This window comes from Balaenoptera physalus (genome assembly GCF_965194825.1).
Source record: "Balaenoptera physalus genome assembly, chromosome: 1".
In the NCBI taxonomy this organism is placed as follows: Eukaryota; Metazoa; Chordata; class Mammalia; order Artiodactyla; family Balaenopteridae; genus Balaenoptera; species Balaenoptera physalus.
The window spans coordinates 187,323,665-187,340,034 of NC_138882.1; the positions used below are offsets into that span (position 1 = coordinate 187,323,665).

General features: G+C 54.0%; 1 protein-coding gene across 2 annotated transcripts in view; it reads right to left on the bottom strand.

The window, feature by feature from the left end:
- Positions 1 to 302: 302 nt before the first annotated feature.
- The window catches only part of DRAXIN (dorsal inhibitory axon guidance protein), a 28,783-nt gene continuing 12,715 nt past the window's right edge, over positions 303 to 16,370 (bottom strand). The window contains exons 2-7 of one of the 2 annotated variants that reach the window (XM_082414185.1): positions 15,779 to 16,212; positions 13,168 to 13,358; positions 11,694 to 11,805; positions 11,183 to 11,272; positions 9,565 to 9,654; positions 303 to 5,594 (exon numbers count right to left, since the gene is read on the bottom strand). In XM_082414185.1, coding sequence (XP_082270311.1) covers positions 5,482 to 5,594; positions 9,565 to 9,654; positions 11,183 to 11,272; positions 11,694 to 11,805; positions 13,168 to 13,358; positions 15,779 to 16,202 — 1,020 coding nt within the window. In that variant the 5' untranslated portion in view covers positions 16,203 to 16,212 and the 3' untranslated portion in view covers positions 303 to 5,481. Of the gene's footprint in view, positions 5,595 to 9,564; positions 9,655 to 11,182; positions 11,273 to 11,693; positions 11,806 to 13,167; positions 13,359 to 15,751; positions 16,213 to 16,370 lie in introns of both variants that reach the window. The other variant, XM_082414184.1, reaches the window with a different exon arrangement.

Here is a 16,370-nt window from a genome sequence, read left to right on the forward strand (position 1 = left end):
CCTTTAAGGGCTTCCCACACCTGTGGTTACCCTGGCCCCCAGGAGAGTCTGGACCCTACCTTGGCTTCAGGATGCAGAGCTGCTGAGAGCCATGACATAGCCTTGCTCTGATCAGATAGGCTTAGGGGGGTCTGGTCTGCAGAGCTGGGTGGTGCTGGCTGGAGCTGCTGGCTGGAGATAAGGGACGTCTTCCCTGGTGCTAAGCCAGGCTGCCCCGTCGCCAGTTCACACGCTTTCCCAAGACGGCATCTGAGGCTGCCCAGGCCTGGCCTCAGGCGGTGGTGCTTTGTTCTTCCGCAGTCTGCCCAAGCTGGCCTCTGCTTGTCTCTGCACTCTGCCTGGAGTGAGCCTGCCAGCCTTGTATGCGGCCAGCCTTGTAATCTCTTTGGAACCTTAGCTGCCCCAACTCCAAAATGGGAGATAAAAATATGAAGCTCCCACCCAAGAGGTCTGGTTAAAGGACGATGATGCAGTCCAGGTGAGGGCAGAGACCCTGTCTGCCTGTTTACTGCTTAGCCCTGAGCAAATGCTCAATCCAAGGTGCGGAGTGAATGAGTAAGTAGCTGGAGAGATACCGGGTTCAGAGTCCCCTGCAAACACCCTGACAGTGATCACTGCCTGCACATCTCTGGAAGGGCAGAGAGAGACAACACGGCAGCTTACTGACCATCACCTCTTTATTTACAGTTCAAGAGAGCGCATGCAACATGCCATCACAGGACTACAAGGGCGTAGCACCTCCCCCCTCCCCTGCTGCCCCAACACCTTAAAGAGGAATGACAGCCCCCCCACCCCAGGGAAGTTCCCAAGAGTCAGAAAACCCAACGACTGAGGCCCCAGGCCCAGGTGCTTCAATTCGTTTCCTCTAAAAATAAAGGCCAGTTCCAGCCCGGGAGACAGGGTCTCAGAGCCTGCGAGGTGGTCATTGCTGGTTATTAACTAGGCAAACTGGATCTCAGATTTGCCAACTCACACCTGAATGCATACGCCCCCAAATCATCCGAATGTCCCTGACCGTCTGACAGTCCTGTCTCCCCCTCTGCATCCTAGGCCCACGTCTCTGAATCTTTATTGTGCACAAGCACGGCCTGGAGAACCTGTGGTTCAGCAGGTCCCGGTGGGACTGGGATCCCACATTTCTGCCAGGCTCCCAGGTCTTCGTTCCTTTTCCCACAAGAATGTGGAATGACACTGACATTGACAGTGGGGAATTGTAATAGGGAAGAACCTTTTGTAGCCACTAAAGGGATGTTGCCTATAAGCTCCAATTGTACACAGTGGCCCATCTCTGGGAACCCTGCTTCCCAGATAATGAGCATTAAGCTAAAATACCTTTGTTTAGCTCACAAGAAGCACTCTGACCAGGCCCATCTGTGAATGACTGCAGGGAGGAAGAAATGAACACATCCCTTCTGGAGGCCGATGGGAACCAGGAAGTGTTTGACTTTACTCGCTCCCCTTTTAGTATAAAAGGAGCCTGAATTCTAACTCTGGCAAGATGGTTCTTTGGGGCACGCGCTCACCATCTTCTCGGTTTGCTGGCTTCCCAATTAAAGTCATTAGTCCTTGTCCCAGCAACAGCAATAACAACAAAAAAGGACGGAGGGACCAGAAAGCCTCTTGCATCCAGAAGAAGCCGCTTATCCTCCATCAGACCACCCGTCCTGACTCAGGATTCAGAAAATACACTCCCTGCAATGGAAGCCCCTGGTTCTTCAGACTGGCAAATCCTGTCACCCCTCCCCAGCACACACCCTCTTGTCTCCCATAGGAGTGAAGGTCATCTTGAAGGTCACGGTGCACCTTTCAACCCCATGAAACCCCCAGTGAGTAGCCTAAATGGTTTGCTCTTCCGGCCCCTTCCCGCTGTCTCTTCCAGCACGTATTTTTTCCTTGCTGTTCTGTTGTTTTATAAACATGTTCCTTGCAGGTTGCATATATGTTCGCTGTCTCTCCAGCTGCAAAGCGGATCCCCTTCCAGGGAGCTGATGCCCACCATCTTGACATCAGATTTTATTGGATGTGTTGAATATGGCTTGAAGTAAACATCCACTTGCAGCTTCTCAGTGGTGGAAGGGATCGTGGCTTTGGGAGGTGACTTGTGGCTCCGTGACTCCACAGGGGGCAGGTAAAGCTGTCCCATTCCCATGTGGTGTGGCTTTCATGTCCTCTGACCCTTCACTCATTCCCAGCAGGCTCAGGAGCCCCTCTTGGCATCGCCAGACAAATCCCAGAAAGGCAGCCCCATGGGAACGGTGGGTATCTCTGGGGAGTGGCTGGAAGACTCCCGCAGGAGGAATGCAGGGGTCACAGGTGACCGTCCCTGCAGCTATTGGTTTCCACTTGGCCTCCTGCTCGGCTCTTCCCGGCCCCGGGGTGGGGTGGGTAATTTTAGAAACTCCTGATCTTGTTGTTATTGCAAAGCCACTGACACCTGCAGCTCTGCCTCAGTGGCCAGAGTCTGTACATGCTGCCTCGGGCTGAGTCCAGAGCAATTTTCCAAACCTCTTTGACCCAGAACGCCATCCCCTCTCTCCTAATGGAGCATCTCACGGCCCCCGTGTTCCAGGGGACACGCCTTGGGAAAGGAGCCTAAATGGTGATCTCTGAGTACGTGACGGATTGTTATCTCAAAAAACAGAACACCTACTAAAATCATCCTAAAAATAAATTAGCTAACACTGAGGGCTTATTATGTGCCAGGCACTGTTCTAAGCATGTTACCAGGATTTTGTGTTTACACCTCACAGCACCCCTATGAAGGAAGATTTATTATCCCTATTTTACAGATAAAGAAATCAAGGCACAGAGATATTAACTAAGTTTCCTAAGGTCACCAAGGTGGTGAGCGGTGTAGTAGGCCGTTTGTCGGCAGCTGTACCCGCGTAGTCAGCAGGGCGAGGGAAGGGTCTTGGGCCCAGTGTACATCAGAGTCACCTGGACGCTTTGCAAACACACGAAGCCCAGGGACAACCCAGACCAATTAAACCAGCATCTTCGCAGGTGAGCTCGGGCATCGGTACCTTTGAAAGTTCCCCAGACTGTTCTAATGTGCAGCCAAGGTTGAGACCAGCAGATTAGAGCAGGGATCTGCAAACTGTGGCCCGGGGGCCAAATCCAACCCACGGCCTGTTTTTGTGTAGTCTGCAAGTTAAGAGAGGGTTTTACATTTTAAAATGCATTTTAGAAAATCAGAATAAGAATAATGGGTCTGTGACAAGTAAAAATTATATGAAATTCTGTGTCCATAAACCATTTCATTGGAACACAGCCTAAAATATTTATCTGGCCCTTTACAGTAACAGTTTGTTGAACCCTGGATTAGAGGAAATTGGCTTATGTCCCAGCAAAAAAAATTTAAGATAGACCAAGGAACAACTTGCTGGTGGAGAGGTTTGTTAAACACACAGGGGGCTTTGGGATCCCTGACTCTGGAGTTATGAGGATTCCACCCACCCTGCCTTTGCAAATGCAAAATGGAAGTAGCTAGGGCAAAGAGATAGGCCTTGATTTTCTAGCTATGGAACTCCCTTGGTAGTCAGTGGTAGTTCTGTGGGGCCTTTCAGCTTTGTCCTGATCTTCTGTGTTTTCCATCGTTGATGGCCCAGGGTTAGCCTAACCGCTGCCCTCCAGACAAAAGCAATTCTGGGTTCCCTGCCTGCAGCGACCCCTGTTAGGGTTCTATCACGATCTCGAATCTGCCACTCCATGTGAGGCACACAGTGTGGGCCTTGTCTGGTCTCAAACAGACAAAACTGCCAGTGGATTCGATTTCCAAATAGCCGGCTTTGATCTCTTGCAGTCCCCCTTCTCCCCAAGATTCCCATGCCCGTCGAACTTGAATAGGGAGAAAAGAGCCAGTGTATTTGGTTTCTCCTAGATCTGTCTGCTTTCCTTGGTGCCGGACCCTTGACCCCGACTGATTTTCCCAATGGAGTAAACAGCCCTGGCATCCCGTGGGCGTGGTCCCCCTCCTGGGGTCCAGGCCAGCAAGGACTCTGGATGGAGAAGGCTTGCAACCTTCTTTGCCCTGGACCTGAGGGTTGGCCAGGAGTGAGATGACAGGTGAGGGGATTTAAGTGGCTCTCCTGAGGTGGCCACTAGAGTCACATCTGCTCAGAGAGGTGTTTGGGGTGGGCATCGTGAGTCTGGCCTGTGGGGGGCTGTTAGGAGACGTGCCCCAACTCCTCAGTGGGCTCTGCTGCAGAAGTGTAGGTGGGGGGGAGGTCCTGGGATGGTCTCTGGGGGGACTGGGAACCACTAAGACGTATGCAAAGTGGGTGCACACGAGCAATGTGTGTATTTTTTGAGTCCATGCTTGCATTAGATTCTCAAAGGACATGAACTACAAAAGCCAAAGAACTCCCCTGGGGTGGCAGCTTTCAGGCAACTCCAAAGTGCATGTCCCAGGACGGGGTGAGCGGGGCCATAGAAATAAGAAACAGCTTTACTGTTTACCCCAAACACTTCATGTCTCAGAATACCAGCTCCCAGAGGGCAGGGGTCAATCTGCCCAAATCTTGCCTTATAAGCAAGCAGGTGCTTAATGCACATTTTCTTTTGTTTTTTAAATGATATACCTTTGTCCAGGGAAAGAAGAGAATAGTCGGTTATTCCAGCCTTCACCACAGTGAAAGGAACTACCAGGGAATACGTCTCTCTCACTGAAAGCCGTGGAGAACCTGAAATGCGGCCTTAGTTGTGGAGGAGCAAAGACATGGGCCTTGGAGCTGGTCGGACCCAGGTTCAGATGCCAGCTTCACCCTGACTCTCCAGGACCTGGTGCTTTCAGTGGGGTCTTGGGTCCAGCAGCTTCGGCATGCCCTGAAGCTTGTTAGAAATGCAGAATCGACTGAATTGGAATCTGCATTTTAACCAGATCCCTGGGGATTCTTACACAGGTGAAGGTTTGCGGAGCATTGATCTGGGACCCTGGACAAGTCATAAAACCTTGCCTCAGTTTCCTCCCCTGTAAAATGGTGATTATGCCTACTTTAAAGGGCCATGTGATAAATGAGATAACATATGCCCCTCATTTAGCACAGTGCCTGGTACATAGGAGGTGCTTCGTACTGGTCTCCCGCCCTTGGGTTCCCCTATCTCTCAGGGAGTTTCCATTCTTTTCCAGTTCGAAAACCTCTTCCTTTTTAAACTTGAAACCATTGCAGTGCTGCGGTAGGACGGTAGAGGGCGCTCTCGACATTACCATCGCGGAGAACGCGGACACCGGGATGCGCTGGCGGTGTGGGTCTCCCATTGGCCGGGTGGTGGCCGCAGGTGTGCTGCTGCTCGGCTCCTGGGCGGGGGCAGTTCGCCCAGGGCTCCCCTCCTGGGGCTGAGTGTCCTGGGTCTGATCCTGCAGCCTCAGTCATCTGACTCCCCATTTGCTCTGCCACCGCGAGTTATAAACAAACTGCCCGGCTTCTCCAAACCTCCCGCGCTCAGTCCCCTGGCCGGTGGGGAGGCGCCTCACGCGGCCCGCTAGACGTTGATGAAAGATCCCTGGTCGCCGTTGGCCGTTTCGGGCTCCACGCAGCGCCCCTTTCTCCGGGTGACCCTGCGGTTCCGGTGGAATTTGACGTAGCAGCGCAGCCCTGGGTGAAGAGAGGCAAGGGGGTCAGGGATGCGACCAGCCAGACCCCTCCGTGCCCTCTGGAACCCCCTGCATCCTCTCACCGCCACCCCCTTCTTTTTTCTGTCCTACAACCAACCCATCCCCCGCAGAGCAGCCTGAATGGGCTTAAAAAAGCGAATGACAGAGGGAGAAGGGAAGAGTGAACAGATGGAGCACAGGGGATATTTAGGGCCACGAAACTATTCTGTGTGATACTATAATGGTGGGTACATGTCTGCGCATTTGTCAAAACCCATAGAATGTGCAACACAAAGAGTGAACCCCTAATGTAAATTATGGACTTTAGTGAATAATGTATCACTATTGGTTCATCAGTTGTAAAAAGTGCACCACACTAAAGTAAGATAATAGGGGAAACTGTGTGTTTTGGGGGGGCATATGAGAACTCTGTATTTTTTGTACAATCTTTCTGTAAACCTAAAACTGCTCTTAAAAAGTAGTCCATTAGAGGCTTCCCTGGTGGCGCAGTGGTTGAGAATCTGCCTGCCAATGCAGGGGACACGGGTTCGAGCCGTGGTCTGGGAAGATCCCTCATGCCGTGGAGCAATTGAGCCCGTGCGCCACAACTACTGAGCCTGCGCGTCTGGAGCCTGTGCTCCCCAACAAGAGAGGCTGCGATAGTGAGAGGCCAGCGCACCGCGATGAAGAGTGGCCCCCGCTTGCCGCAACTAGAGAAAGCCCTCGCACAGAAACGAAGACCCAACACAGCCCTAAATAAATAAATAAATAAATAAAATTTAAAGAAAAAAAGTCCATTAAAAACCTTTTTTTAAAGGGATGCAGATTCTGCCCTCCCCTATAAAACCTCCCATGGCTCCCCATTGTACTCAAAAGGAGATCCAAACTTCCTACCCTGGCTTATAAGACCCTCTGGGACCTGGACCTGCCTCCTGTCTGCTCTCTTCACCTCCCACTCCCCTCTTCACTCTCTAACTCCAGCCACACCCAGTTTTCTTGCTTTTCCTCGTACACCCATTCATTTTTGGCCCCAGGGCCTTTGCACTTGCTGTTCTCACAGCCAGAAATGCCTTCTTGAAGCTCTTGGCATAGCTGGCTCCTTCACAGCCTTCAGGTCTCAAAAGCACCCTCCCTGACCACCCTAATTAAAGTAGTCGTGGCCCTCCTGGCCCACCAGTGGGAGGGGTTCCTGGCTGTGGCTCTATCATAACCACATGTCAGGCATCCTCTGACATACATGGGTAGACATGTTTTTCATTTAAGGCCACAGTAAGGCCACATCCTCCTGATTGGGGGTGGGAGGGTTAGGGGAAGAGATTGCTCAGTGTGGCCTGAGCAATCCCTACGTTTCAGGTTAGGAGTGACCACAGGGAGAGAGGAGGACATCACCTGCTTAAGATCTGCTTATGTCACTGTCAAGAGAATAAAGGAATTACTGTGAAGTTTGTGCTTTGGGGTCTGCAGTTGACACCTGGATCACAGCTTTCAGACCTGTGGCCACGCAAAATACACTTAGGAGGGGGGCAGGGGATTATGAGCAGGAGTGGTTGGTAGCCACAGAAGCCCTTCTGGAACCCTCCAGAATCCAGGCTGGCCTAGACTGCTGGACTTCAGCCCTGGGACCTGAATTCAACATTTTGGGATTTCTCAGAAGTCCTCAGGACTCTCGGTCCTCAGAGGGTTCCTGACAAGCTCTTCCTGGACCATCTTTAATGAGCTGTCATTTCCACTCAATTTTTTTTTTTCTGGAGCCTGAGTCTCCACGGAGGAAGCAAGAATTTTGGTGGGACCGACCAGGGTGGGAGAGACCACGGGAAACGAGCAGATGGGGCTTCGGCTGCACACATATCTTTTGGATACCTGAAAAGCTACCCCCTCCTACCTGAGGCCCTGGGGAGGAAGGAAGGAAGCCTTCCTGGGCAGAGGGGCTGCCCACTGAGCATCTAGCTGGGCACCAGCCAGGCGTGTGAACTCAGTCGGGCCATGTCCCCCTCACCTGGGCAGGCTGGACCTGGAGGCCCTGGCGCTATTCGGGGCTTCCTGGACCAGAGCGCCCTCCGGGCCATTCTGCACCTCAGTCTCCGCCTCTGTGAAATGGGCCCCCAGCCCTGCACACGGGTAACGGAAGGCAGCTCCCCAGCATCTCCACCCCTGCCTGCCTCCATCCCCTCACCTCCCATCTGGTCCTCTGTGTCTCCACTCCTGCCCCCAAGAGTCCTGCAGCCCGAGTGAGCTGTTGCACTCATAAGTCAGAGCAGGTCACTCCCCTGCTTAACACCTGCCGACACCTTCCCATTGTAACTCAAAGTCCTGCGTGATCCTCCCCGCCAGCTTCTCCTACTTCCCCTTCTGCCACCTTCCCCGTTGGCTACCGTGTGCCAGGCGCCCTCAAACATGCCAGCCTCATTCCTGCCCGAGGCCCTTGGCTTTGCTCTGCCGCTTGCCTGGGACTCTCTCTCCCTCCCCCCCGCCCCTCATTTTCAGGTGGCTGGCTCTGCAGTCGGCTCCTGTCCACCCTTTTCTAAAACACCTCCCAGACTCCTCATCAGGCCAGTCTGGATTATTTTCCTTACAGCCCCTATTCCTTTCTACAGACATCGTACCTACTTACTTGCTTATTGTTGCTCATCTCACTAGAATGGAATCCATGGGCGCAGAACTCGCTGGTTCTCTGTGCCGCTGAATCCCCAATGTCCTTATCAGAACCCAACACATAGTAGGCACTCAATAAATATTTCTTGACAGACTGGATGAATGAATAATTGGACCTAAGCAGCTTTATTGCTCTCACAGCAGATCATTTTTGAGGCTAATGTGAGAAAAAATTGGGCATGTATCTCAGAATGGTCAACAGAGGGACTGAGACCAAATCCCTTCACTCAGGAAATGTGAGCCCTGGATGTGGGATGACGCTGAGTAATTATTGTGCATTTTTGGTATTTTGTTTTTAAAAGAGTACTTATCTCTTAGACATATATACTGAAATATTCACAGATGAAATATCTACACTTCCAGGAGTTGCTTCAAAATCCTATTGCAGGGACTTCCCTGGCGGTCCAGTGGTTAAGACTCTGCGCTCCCACTGCAAGGGGCGCAGGTTTGATCCCTGGTCGGGGTAAGATACCGCATGCTGTGCAGTGTGGCCAAAAAAAAAGATTAAAAAAATCCTATTGCAACGGGGGCAGCAGATGGGGGGGAGACAGCACAGATTGGCCGTGAGTGAGAATTATTGAAGCTGGGTGATGGGAAATGGGGGTTCATTATACTATCCTGACGACTTTAATATATGTTTGAAATTTTTCAGAATACAAAATTTAAAATGTTCTCCCACTTTTCTAGCTATGTAGGTTTGGGCAAGTGGCTTAACCTTTCTGTGTCTCAGTTTGCTCTTGGGTAAAATGGGGAGAACAATAGCTCCCTTCCTGGGATCGTTGGGAGGATTAAGGAGATAATGGGTAAAGGGCTTAGCACAGAGCTGGGTACACTTGGGCCCACCTGGGCAGGAGGGCACATACCGCTCCACATGCGAGCTCGGAGGAGTTAAGGAGGGAGCCAGCCAGGCAAGTGCATCCTTCCCTGGGACAGTGCTGGGAAATCCACCCCCCACCCCTTGTTATCACACTTGGAATGTCTCCCCTGGGATAGAATTCCGGTGTGAAAACACCAGGCTTCTCAGGTTTGATCTTATTTTAAAAGATACACTCCTCTCTCCTCCCCTCTCCCGCCTCCAGATCATGGGAGATCATGCCAGCTTGTATTTCAAGAGGTGAGAAAAGCAAATTTGAGCAACGATGCCAGGAATCGAGACTAAATGAGTTCACAGATTGTGAAGGCACCGAGCAAAGCTGTTCCTGCTCGTGTCTTCAGCTCCCCAGGGATTCTCCCACCCCCTTCTCTGCCCATCCCGGCTTCGGGGAGAAAGGGAGGTGGCGAGGTCTCGGCACCGAGGGAGCCCCCGATGTCGGGCTCACCTTCCACACACATGCAGTCGTCAAAGCATTTGTTGTTCAGGCCTCGGTTGTGGGGCGTGCAGAGATGCTCCCGGAGGTCGCAGCAGGTCCCTGCCCACACAGCAAAAGCACACTCGGTCAGCCACGCCGAGCGGACCCTCCCTGTGCCCTGCACACGCTCCCACTGGACAGGAGATCGATCATCTCCATGGTGGGGCCGTCCCTGGCAGGATGGACCATCTGGTGCGCAAGGCTCCCAGCTGGAACCACCGACGAATGTCATGGCCGAGGCCCCTGGGGGCGGGCGGCAGAGATCCCAGACGGCCCAGATGGGCAATTGATTGATCATGGGAGGAGCGAGGGTGCTGTGGGATCCCCCCCCTGGGTGGAATGGCTGGGGGCTGCCAGGTGTGAAGTCATCATGGAGCTGGGAGGGGCCTCAGTGATCACGGAGACAACGTCCTCTTTGGACAGATGGGGAAACAGAAGCCCCCGAGAGGCAGGCCCTAGGCACGGCCTCGCCCACCATGGAGCCAACTCTCAGAGCCACTGTTCAGTTGGCCCAAACTTGAGCCTTTTCTTTCTGCTCAGGGTGAAAACAACGGTTTGGAAAGAAAACAGCCTTTCAGAGAGCTGGCGGTCTGGCTTATCTGATGCCAAATGGCTTGTTGGGTTGCTGTTTTGTAGAATATTCTGGTCACTGAATTAACGAGCATCGTGGAGGTATGCAACTCACATCTCCCTCCGGAAGGCACTCGCCATCCATCGGCCAGGAGAGCAGTTAGCTGCCAGCCTCCAGCTGTTAACACCTGCAGGAGCCTCCTGGGCCAATGTCACACTGTTCCCCAGCAGAACAGCCCAGGCAGTGACTGGCTCAGCGGGGGTGCCAGGACCTGGCTATCTGCCCAGCAGGGGCCTCTTCTAACAGGGAATCTTTGCTCTGGAGCTCCCCGCTGGGCGGGCGGGCGATTGCATCACAGTCTCCTGTCTATTCCTCCTTCCTTCCACTTTATTGTTCACGGGCCTTACCCTACCCCCGACCCCCAGAAACCTCGTGCCCTTCTAACTCCCCCTCGCTATTGGCTTCCCAGAAGTTCCGACTGACCCAATCAAGGGCCAGCAGTTTAGACCATCAATCAAAACCCCAGGCCTCTGTTTTCAGACTGTCTTAATGGGCTCGGCTGCTGAACAGGTCAGGATGTCATCAAAGTATCCCAAGAAGCCCAGCAGTGTCATGATGGGACAAGGACAGAATTAAGCCCAAAGAGACGTTAGGAGAGAGAAGTCGAGAGAAGGGTCATCATGATTTAAGGCAGCGTGGGAAAGCGGTTCAGAACCAGGCAGACTCAGGTTTGAGCCACTTCCTAGCTGTGTGACCTTGGCTGAAACACTTAGCCTCTCTGAGCCTCAATTTCCTTGCCTGAAAATGGGGAATGGCAGGGTCTCTTTCTCTGGGTTGCTGTGAGGATTAAATAGAACAAAGTATGACAGCAACTCTCAGTAAAGTGCTGGCCGTGGTTGTTATTATTTACCATCCCTAAAGGGTCCTGCTCATGTGTCTGGGAACACCCGCCCCCATCCCCACGGAGGTTCCCCCAGTGCCCGGCCTAGTGCCTTGAACACGATGCTGGTTCGGTACCTGGCAGGCAGTCCTGGTGGTGGTCGCAGGGCTCCCCTTCAGCCGGTGATGTTTCATTCCCATCACTGGAGAGTTTGCCCCGGTGTTTCTCTGGGGAAAACAGGATCTGTGGTCAGAGGCTGAGGCTCAGCAGGGCAGAGAGATTAAGCACAGGACACCAGGGTGAGAGCGCTCACACTGCCACTCCCACAGTGTGGCTTGGATAAGACACAATACCTCTCTCTGCCTCAGTTTTCTCTTCTCTAAAATGGGATCAACAGCAGAACAGACCTTTTTTTTTTTTTTTTTTTTTTAAGGTTAAGTGAGTAGCTACGTGGAAAGCGTTTGCCGTCTGATGAGCACTTGAGAGCAGCAAGTCCATTTCAGGTGTCCGTTCCATTATAGACTCCAGGCCCCCCATCCCACCTTGGACATCTGTAGGTCAGGCTGGAGTCACCGAGGCCCCTACCCCATTGGATGGTGGGGGAGGGGAGGGAGCCCAGCAAGGGGGTGGCGGGGTGGGTAGACATACCTTTCTTCTTCGTAGACGGCCAGACCTCAGGCTTTAAGTCTTCATAATCGGTCCAGTCAAACAAGGCCATGTCCAGTGTGGGCATCACCTCCCCGTCAGGCCTGGGATGAGCCTGCAGAGGGGGGTGGAGAGGAGGGAGCTTGAAGATCCCAACAGGTGAAAGAAGAAACGTGGGGCCCCAGGACCAGAGAGCAAAGGAGGGGCTCCTCAGAGGCCAGCTGCTCCTGTGCTGGACAGCCTCCAATCCCAGCCCGGGGACATCGAGAGGGCCTCCCAGAGCAGCCACCCCCAATGTGGGACGGTGCCTACAGGCAGCCGATGCAGTCAGGGAAGTGATCCACCAGGCCCTCTGGGGGAGGCGGGGTGAGGCAGCTGTGTCCACTCAGGAGGAAGCCCAGCTGCTTGTTCCCCTGCCCCGTCTCTCCCCTGCAGACGTCATCAGCTCTCTGTGGCACTGTTGAGGCCACGGCCATGGCTCAGTTCCACTCACAGCCCTGGCCAGCAGTCTTGGGGCTGGATCTGCACACAGTAGGATGTGGGTTCACAGTAGGGCTTCTAGGGCTGGGTTCTCAACAGATGGGCTTCAGGGGCCCTGCGACAGCATGGGTAACCATGGATTCGTCGGAAATGGCCCATAGTCTTATCAGAATCTCAGGTGGGGTGCAAGATCCAAAAAAGAGAATAAGAAAGATCTACTGCTAAAAAAAAGTTTTATTCCTTCTACACATATATTTATTTTTGATCATTTTTAATGATTTTATTTTGAAACAAATTTCAAAGCCCCAGAAGAGGTGCAAGGATGCACCTCATGTTAATTGCAACAATAAATACCCTCCATCTAGACTCACCAATGGTTGGCGTATTTGCCGCGTTTGCTGGCTTGCTCCCTCTCTGTATATCTTTTTGTTTTTGTTCTTGTTTTTTTTGTCTGTGCCACGCGGCATGTGGGATCTTAGTTCCCCGACCAGGCATCGAACCCGCCCCCTCTGCAGTGGAAGCACGGAGTCTTAACCACTGGACCGCCAGGGAAGTCCCTTCCATATATCCTTTTTAAAGGTCTGAAGCAGATGGGTCAAAGTGTTAACTAAAACTTGTTAATTCTGGATCATGGGGACATGGTTTTAAAGATTATTATTCTCTGTACTTTTCAGTATGTACAAAATTCTTCCCCAAAGGCCTTGCTCTTCTAGGTGCAGAGACCAGTGTGCTGAGCCGGCACTTGCTTCCTTGGCATTCCCTAGAGTGAGCCCCCAGGACCACTGCCTGGACAGTGGCAGCCCTCCCCGGCCAGTGGGCCCACTGGCCCGAGCTGGGCTAGATGGGCATCAGGAGACCTGGCTTCCATCCAGCCCCGCTGGCCTGGACCAGCTCCTTCCCGCCACTGTGCCTCAGTTTCCCTAAATGTACTAAGAGGGGTTTGCATGACAGCATCTCAAGGACCCTTCCATCTCCGAGGCTGATCCGGGCCCCTTACCTGGGGCCACAGGGATGTGACGGGCAGGATCAGGGACTCTTCTGTGGCAGGTGCTGCCTTAAAGCTGGTGAGGTAGAGTATGGTGGGGGCCAGGCTGGTGGAGGATTCCTCCATCGCGGCGTCCGGGGCCTGGTCTTCTGAGAGCTCCACCTTCTTCATCAGGGAGCTGGGACCTCTGACCAAGGCTCGGCCTGAGACAAGGAGCAGGAAACACAGCAACTTTATCTGCTTGCCACCCACCACCCCGTATCGGCCCACAGCAGGACCCACATTTCCTGCTGCGAACAGGGGTCGGCAGGAACCATATGACAAGCTATTGGCTCAGCCGACATCGCTGCTGCCCACCCTCCTGCGGGGGTGGAAGCAGGCGTCTGGGGGCAGGACGAGGGGGAATGTCTTGGATGAATTTGCAGTGTTGCTGGGGAGACGGCCCAGGATTCTTGCTCTAAAGCAATATTCCAGCAACTTCAAGTCTGGGTTGGTTGGGTGCAGCCAGCAGTGTAAGTGCAATGAATGGAACTTAGTAGGATTAACCACGGAAGGCTTCCTGGAGGAGAGTAAGTTTGAGTAGGGGAGCAACGTGATGAGGCTGAGAGGCATTGCAGGGAGGCAGAGGCCTTTGAGAAGGCTGGGAGGTGAGAGCTCCCTACGTGGTGATAATGACCCTGTTTATTGAGTACATGCTGTGTGCTGGGACCACGTTGTACTCTGGGTCCTGCTTTACAAGCATTATTTCACCTAACCTTTGCAGGAGCTCTGGCAGGGAGGTACTCTTTCAGCCTCATCTACAGGGAAGGAAACTGAAGCACAGAGAAGTTAGGCAACTTGCCTGAGAGCACACAGCTAGTGAGTATCAAAGTCTGAATTCGAACCCAGGTCCATCTGATGCAAAACCAATACTTTTAACCACTGACGCTGCCTTCCAAGATATATGGGCATGGGGTAGGATGAGTGTGAGGGGGGAGAGTGTGCAGGGTTGGGGGGTGGTCGGGAACCAGGGGGCTTCGAGAAAAGCTAGAGGCCCCAGGCTCATCCTTGCCTCTTTTTCTCAGGCAAGATCTGACTTTAAGGTTGGTTGGGTCAGTTGGGGCCTCCCCACCATTCAGAGATGAACCCCAGAGAGTAGGAAGGGGACCCGGGGACCACTGAATCTGCTCTATTCATTTTACAGAAGGCAACTGAGGCCCCATCAGCCTGAGACCTTACAGGTAGTCAGCAGGCCTGGGCCTGGACTCCAGACCTCCACTCACCCACTCTCGTGGGAGCGCCCCGCTGGTCCACGGGAGCCGGGGCTGCAGCTGGGCCGGGCTGAGTCCACGCCCCGTGTATGCCTTCTCGCTTGCTCTCAAGGCTGCCACTGCCCCCACCCCACCTGACACGTGATCCCCAGGGGCGGGAGGCTGAGAGTCTAAGTGGGCCCGCTCCCCCCGTGTTCTGTCCACCTGGGGGGGGTCTCAGCGGGCCTGGCAGGGAAGCAAGCCCCAGCTGTTTGCAGGAGAAGGTGGGGCTGAGGCTCCATCACCCGCCTCCTGCAGAGCCCCCGCCCCCACCCATGCCTGTGGCATTCAGTCAGCCCCTAGAGGCAGTCACGTCACATGTAGAGACTTGGAAGCCGAGGTTGCCTGCCCGGGCTCTGGCCACGGAAGACTGGGGAGGAGCCTGCTGGATGGGGCTGCGGGGACATGTTTATTCCGGGGAGGCTGGGACCAGTGGGTGGTTCGGCTCACAGGGGATTTGGGAACGTGGAGGGAACTTAAAGGAAGGTCAGAAAGACGAGGAAGAAACCCCATCCAACGAACAGAGCAGAGGCAGGAGAAATAAGGACGCGACCGCTCTCCTTGGTCAGCCGTGTCCAGGTCGGAGGACACTGACTCAGCCCTGAGAGAAAGCTGAGAATTAACTAGTAACAACCTCTGCCCATCGCCCCTGCCAAGTGCCAGGCGCCATTCTGGGTACTCCAGAGAGCAAGCCGTCTCTGAATCTACCCCGAGGGCAGAAGGGGCCATTACACTCACTTTGCAGAAACTGAGGCACAGAAAGATGACTTGCCAGTAAGTAGTGGAACCAGAATCAGACCTGAGGCAGATCTGGCTTCACAGTCTAAGCTCTTGGCCTCAGCTCTGTGCCTCGGAGTTGATGAAGTGATGTGCTTGGAGGGCACCGAACTGTCCCATCTCTACTCAGGACTTACAGTAGGATGGATTTAGGTCAGATACGAGGTAGAACTTCCTGATTTAGGAGGATGATCTATTGATAAGACTGAGCTCCTATGGCCACATGTCCTTCTCTTCCTCCCATGCTCCACGCCCAGGCCTTTCCCAGTGTCCATTTCTTACCAGATCCCTCTGACTTCAGTGAGACCCCTCCCTTCCTCTGGGGTGTCCACTACCTGCCCCCTTTGGGACCTCTGGATGTCCTCCCAGGGACCTCACACCATTGACACCTCCGCCCCCCCTTTCCCCCCCTCCCCTGCCTCCCTGTCCTGTCCCTGAAGTCTGCTTGGCCATTTGGATCTGATCCCTCTCCCCCACTCCCCCTCCCCCTTTCGTTGCAGGGCCCCACCCCCTCGCAGACCTCCAGCTACCTCTGTGCAGCTTCAACCTCTCCTTACGTCTCTTGTGCTCTCTGCCTCGTTTCTTCACCCTCTCTGACCCTGGAGACCGGCTCTGCTTCTCGGGGTAGGGCAGTGTCAGCCCCAGGAGCAGATCCTTGTCCTGCAGCAGGCCTGCAGGACTCTGCCCAGGCAGCAGCTCCCCTGCCCCTGGCAGCCTGGAGGCCTGCCTGGTGGTGGCAACCACAGCCCCATCCTGGGCCCGGCCAGGTGTGCCTGGGCCACGCTCCTTCTTGCCCAGGCCCTGCCGGCGGTGGTGGCTGGTCTGGGGCGTCCACAGTGCTGGGCCCGGGAGGTCGATGTGATTCTCCGGGAGGTTCCGAGCAGAGCTTCCGGTTCCCAAGGAGACTGCCAGGCTCAGCTCCAGGAGCAGGAGGAGGGCAAGGAACAGCATGGGGGCATCGTGGGTGGTGGGCCCAGCCATGGGCTTTTCCCTGCAAGAAAAGTAGGACTCTAAGGGGGCAGCCCTCCTCCCCCTCCACGTCCCCTCTCCCCAGTCCCCTCACTCACACTATTATAGTGTAGTGTTTCTCAACAGGGATGGAGGGGGACTTTGCCCCCTCACCCCTCCAGGGGACGTTTGGCAACATCT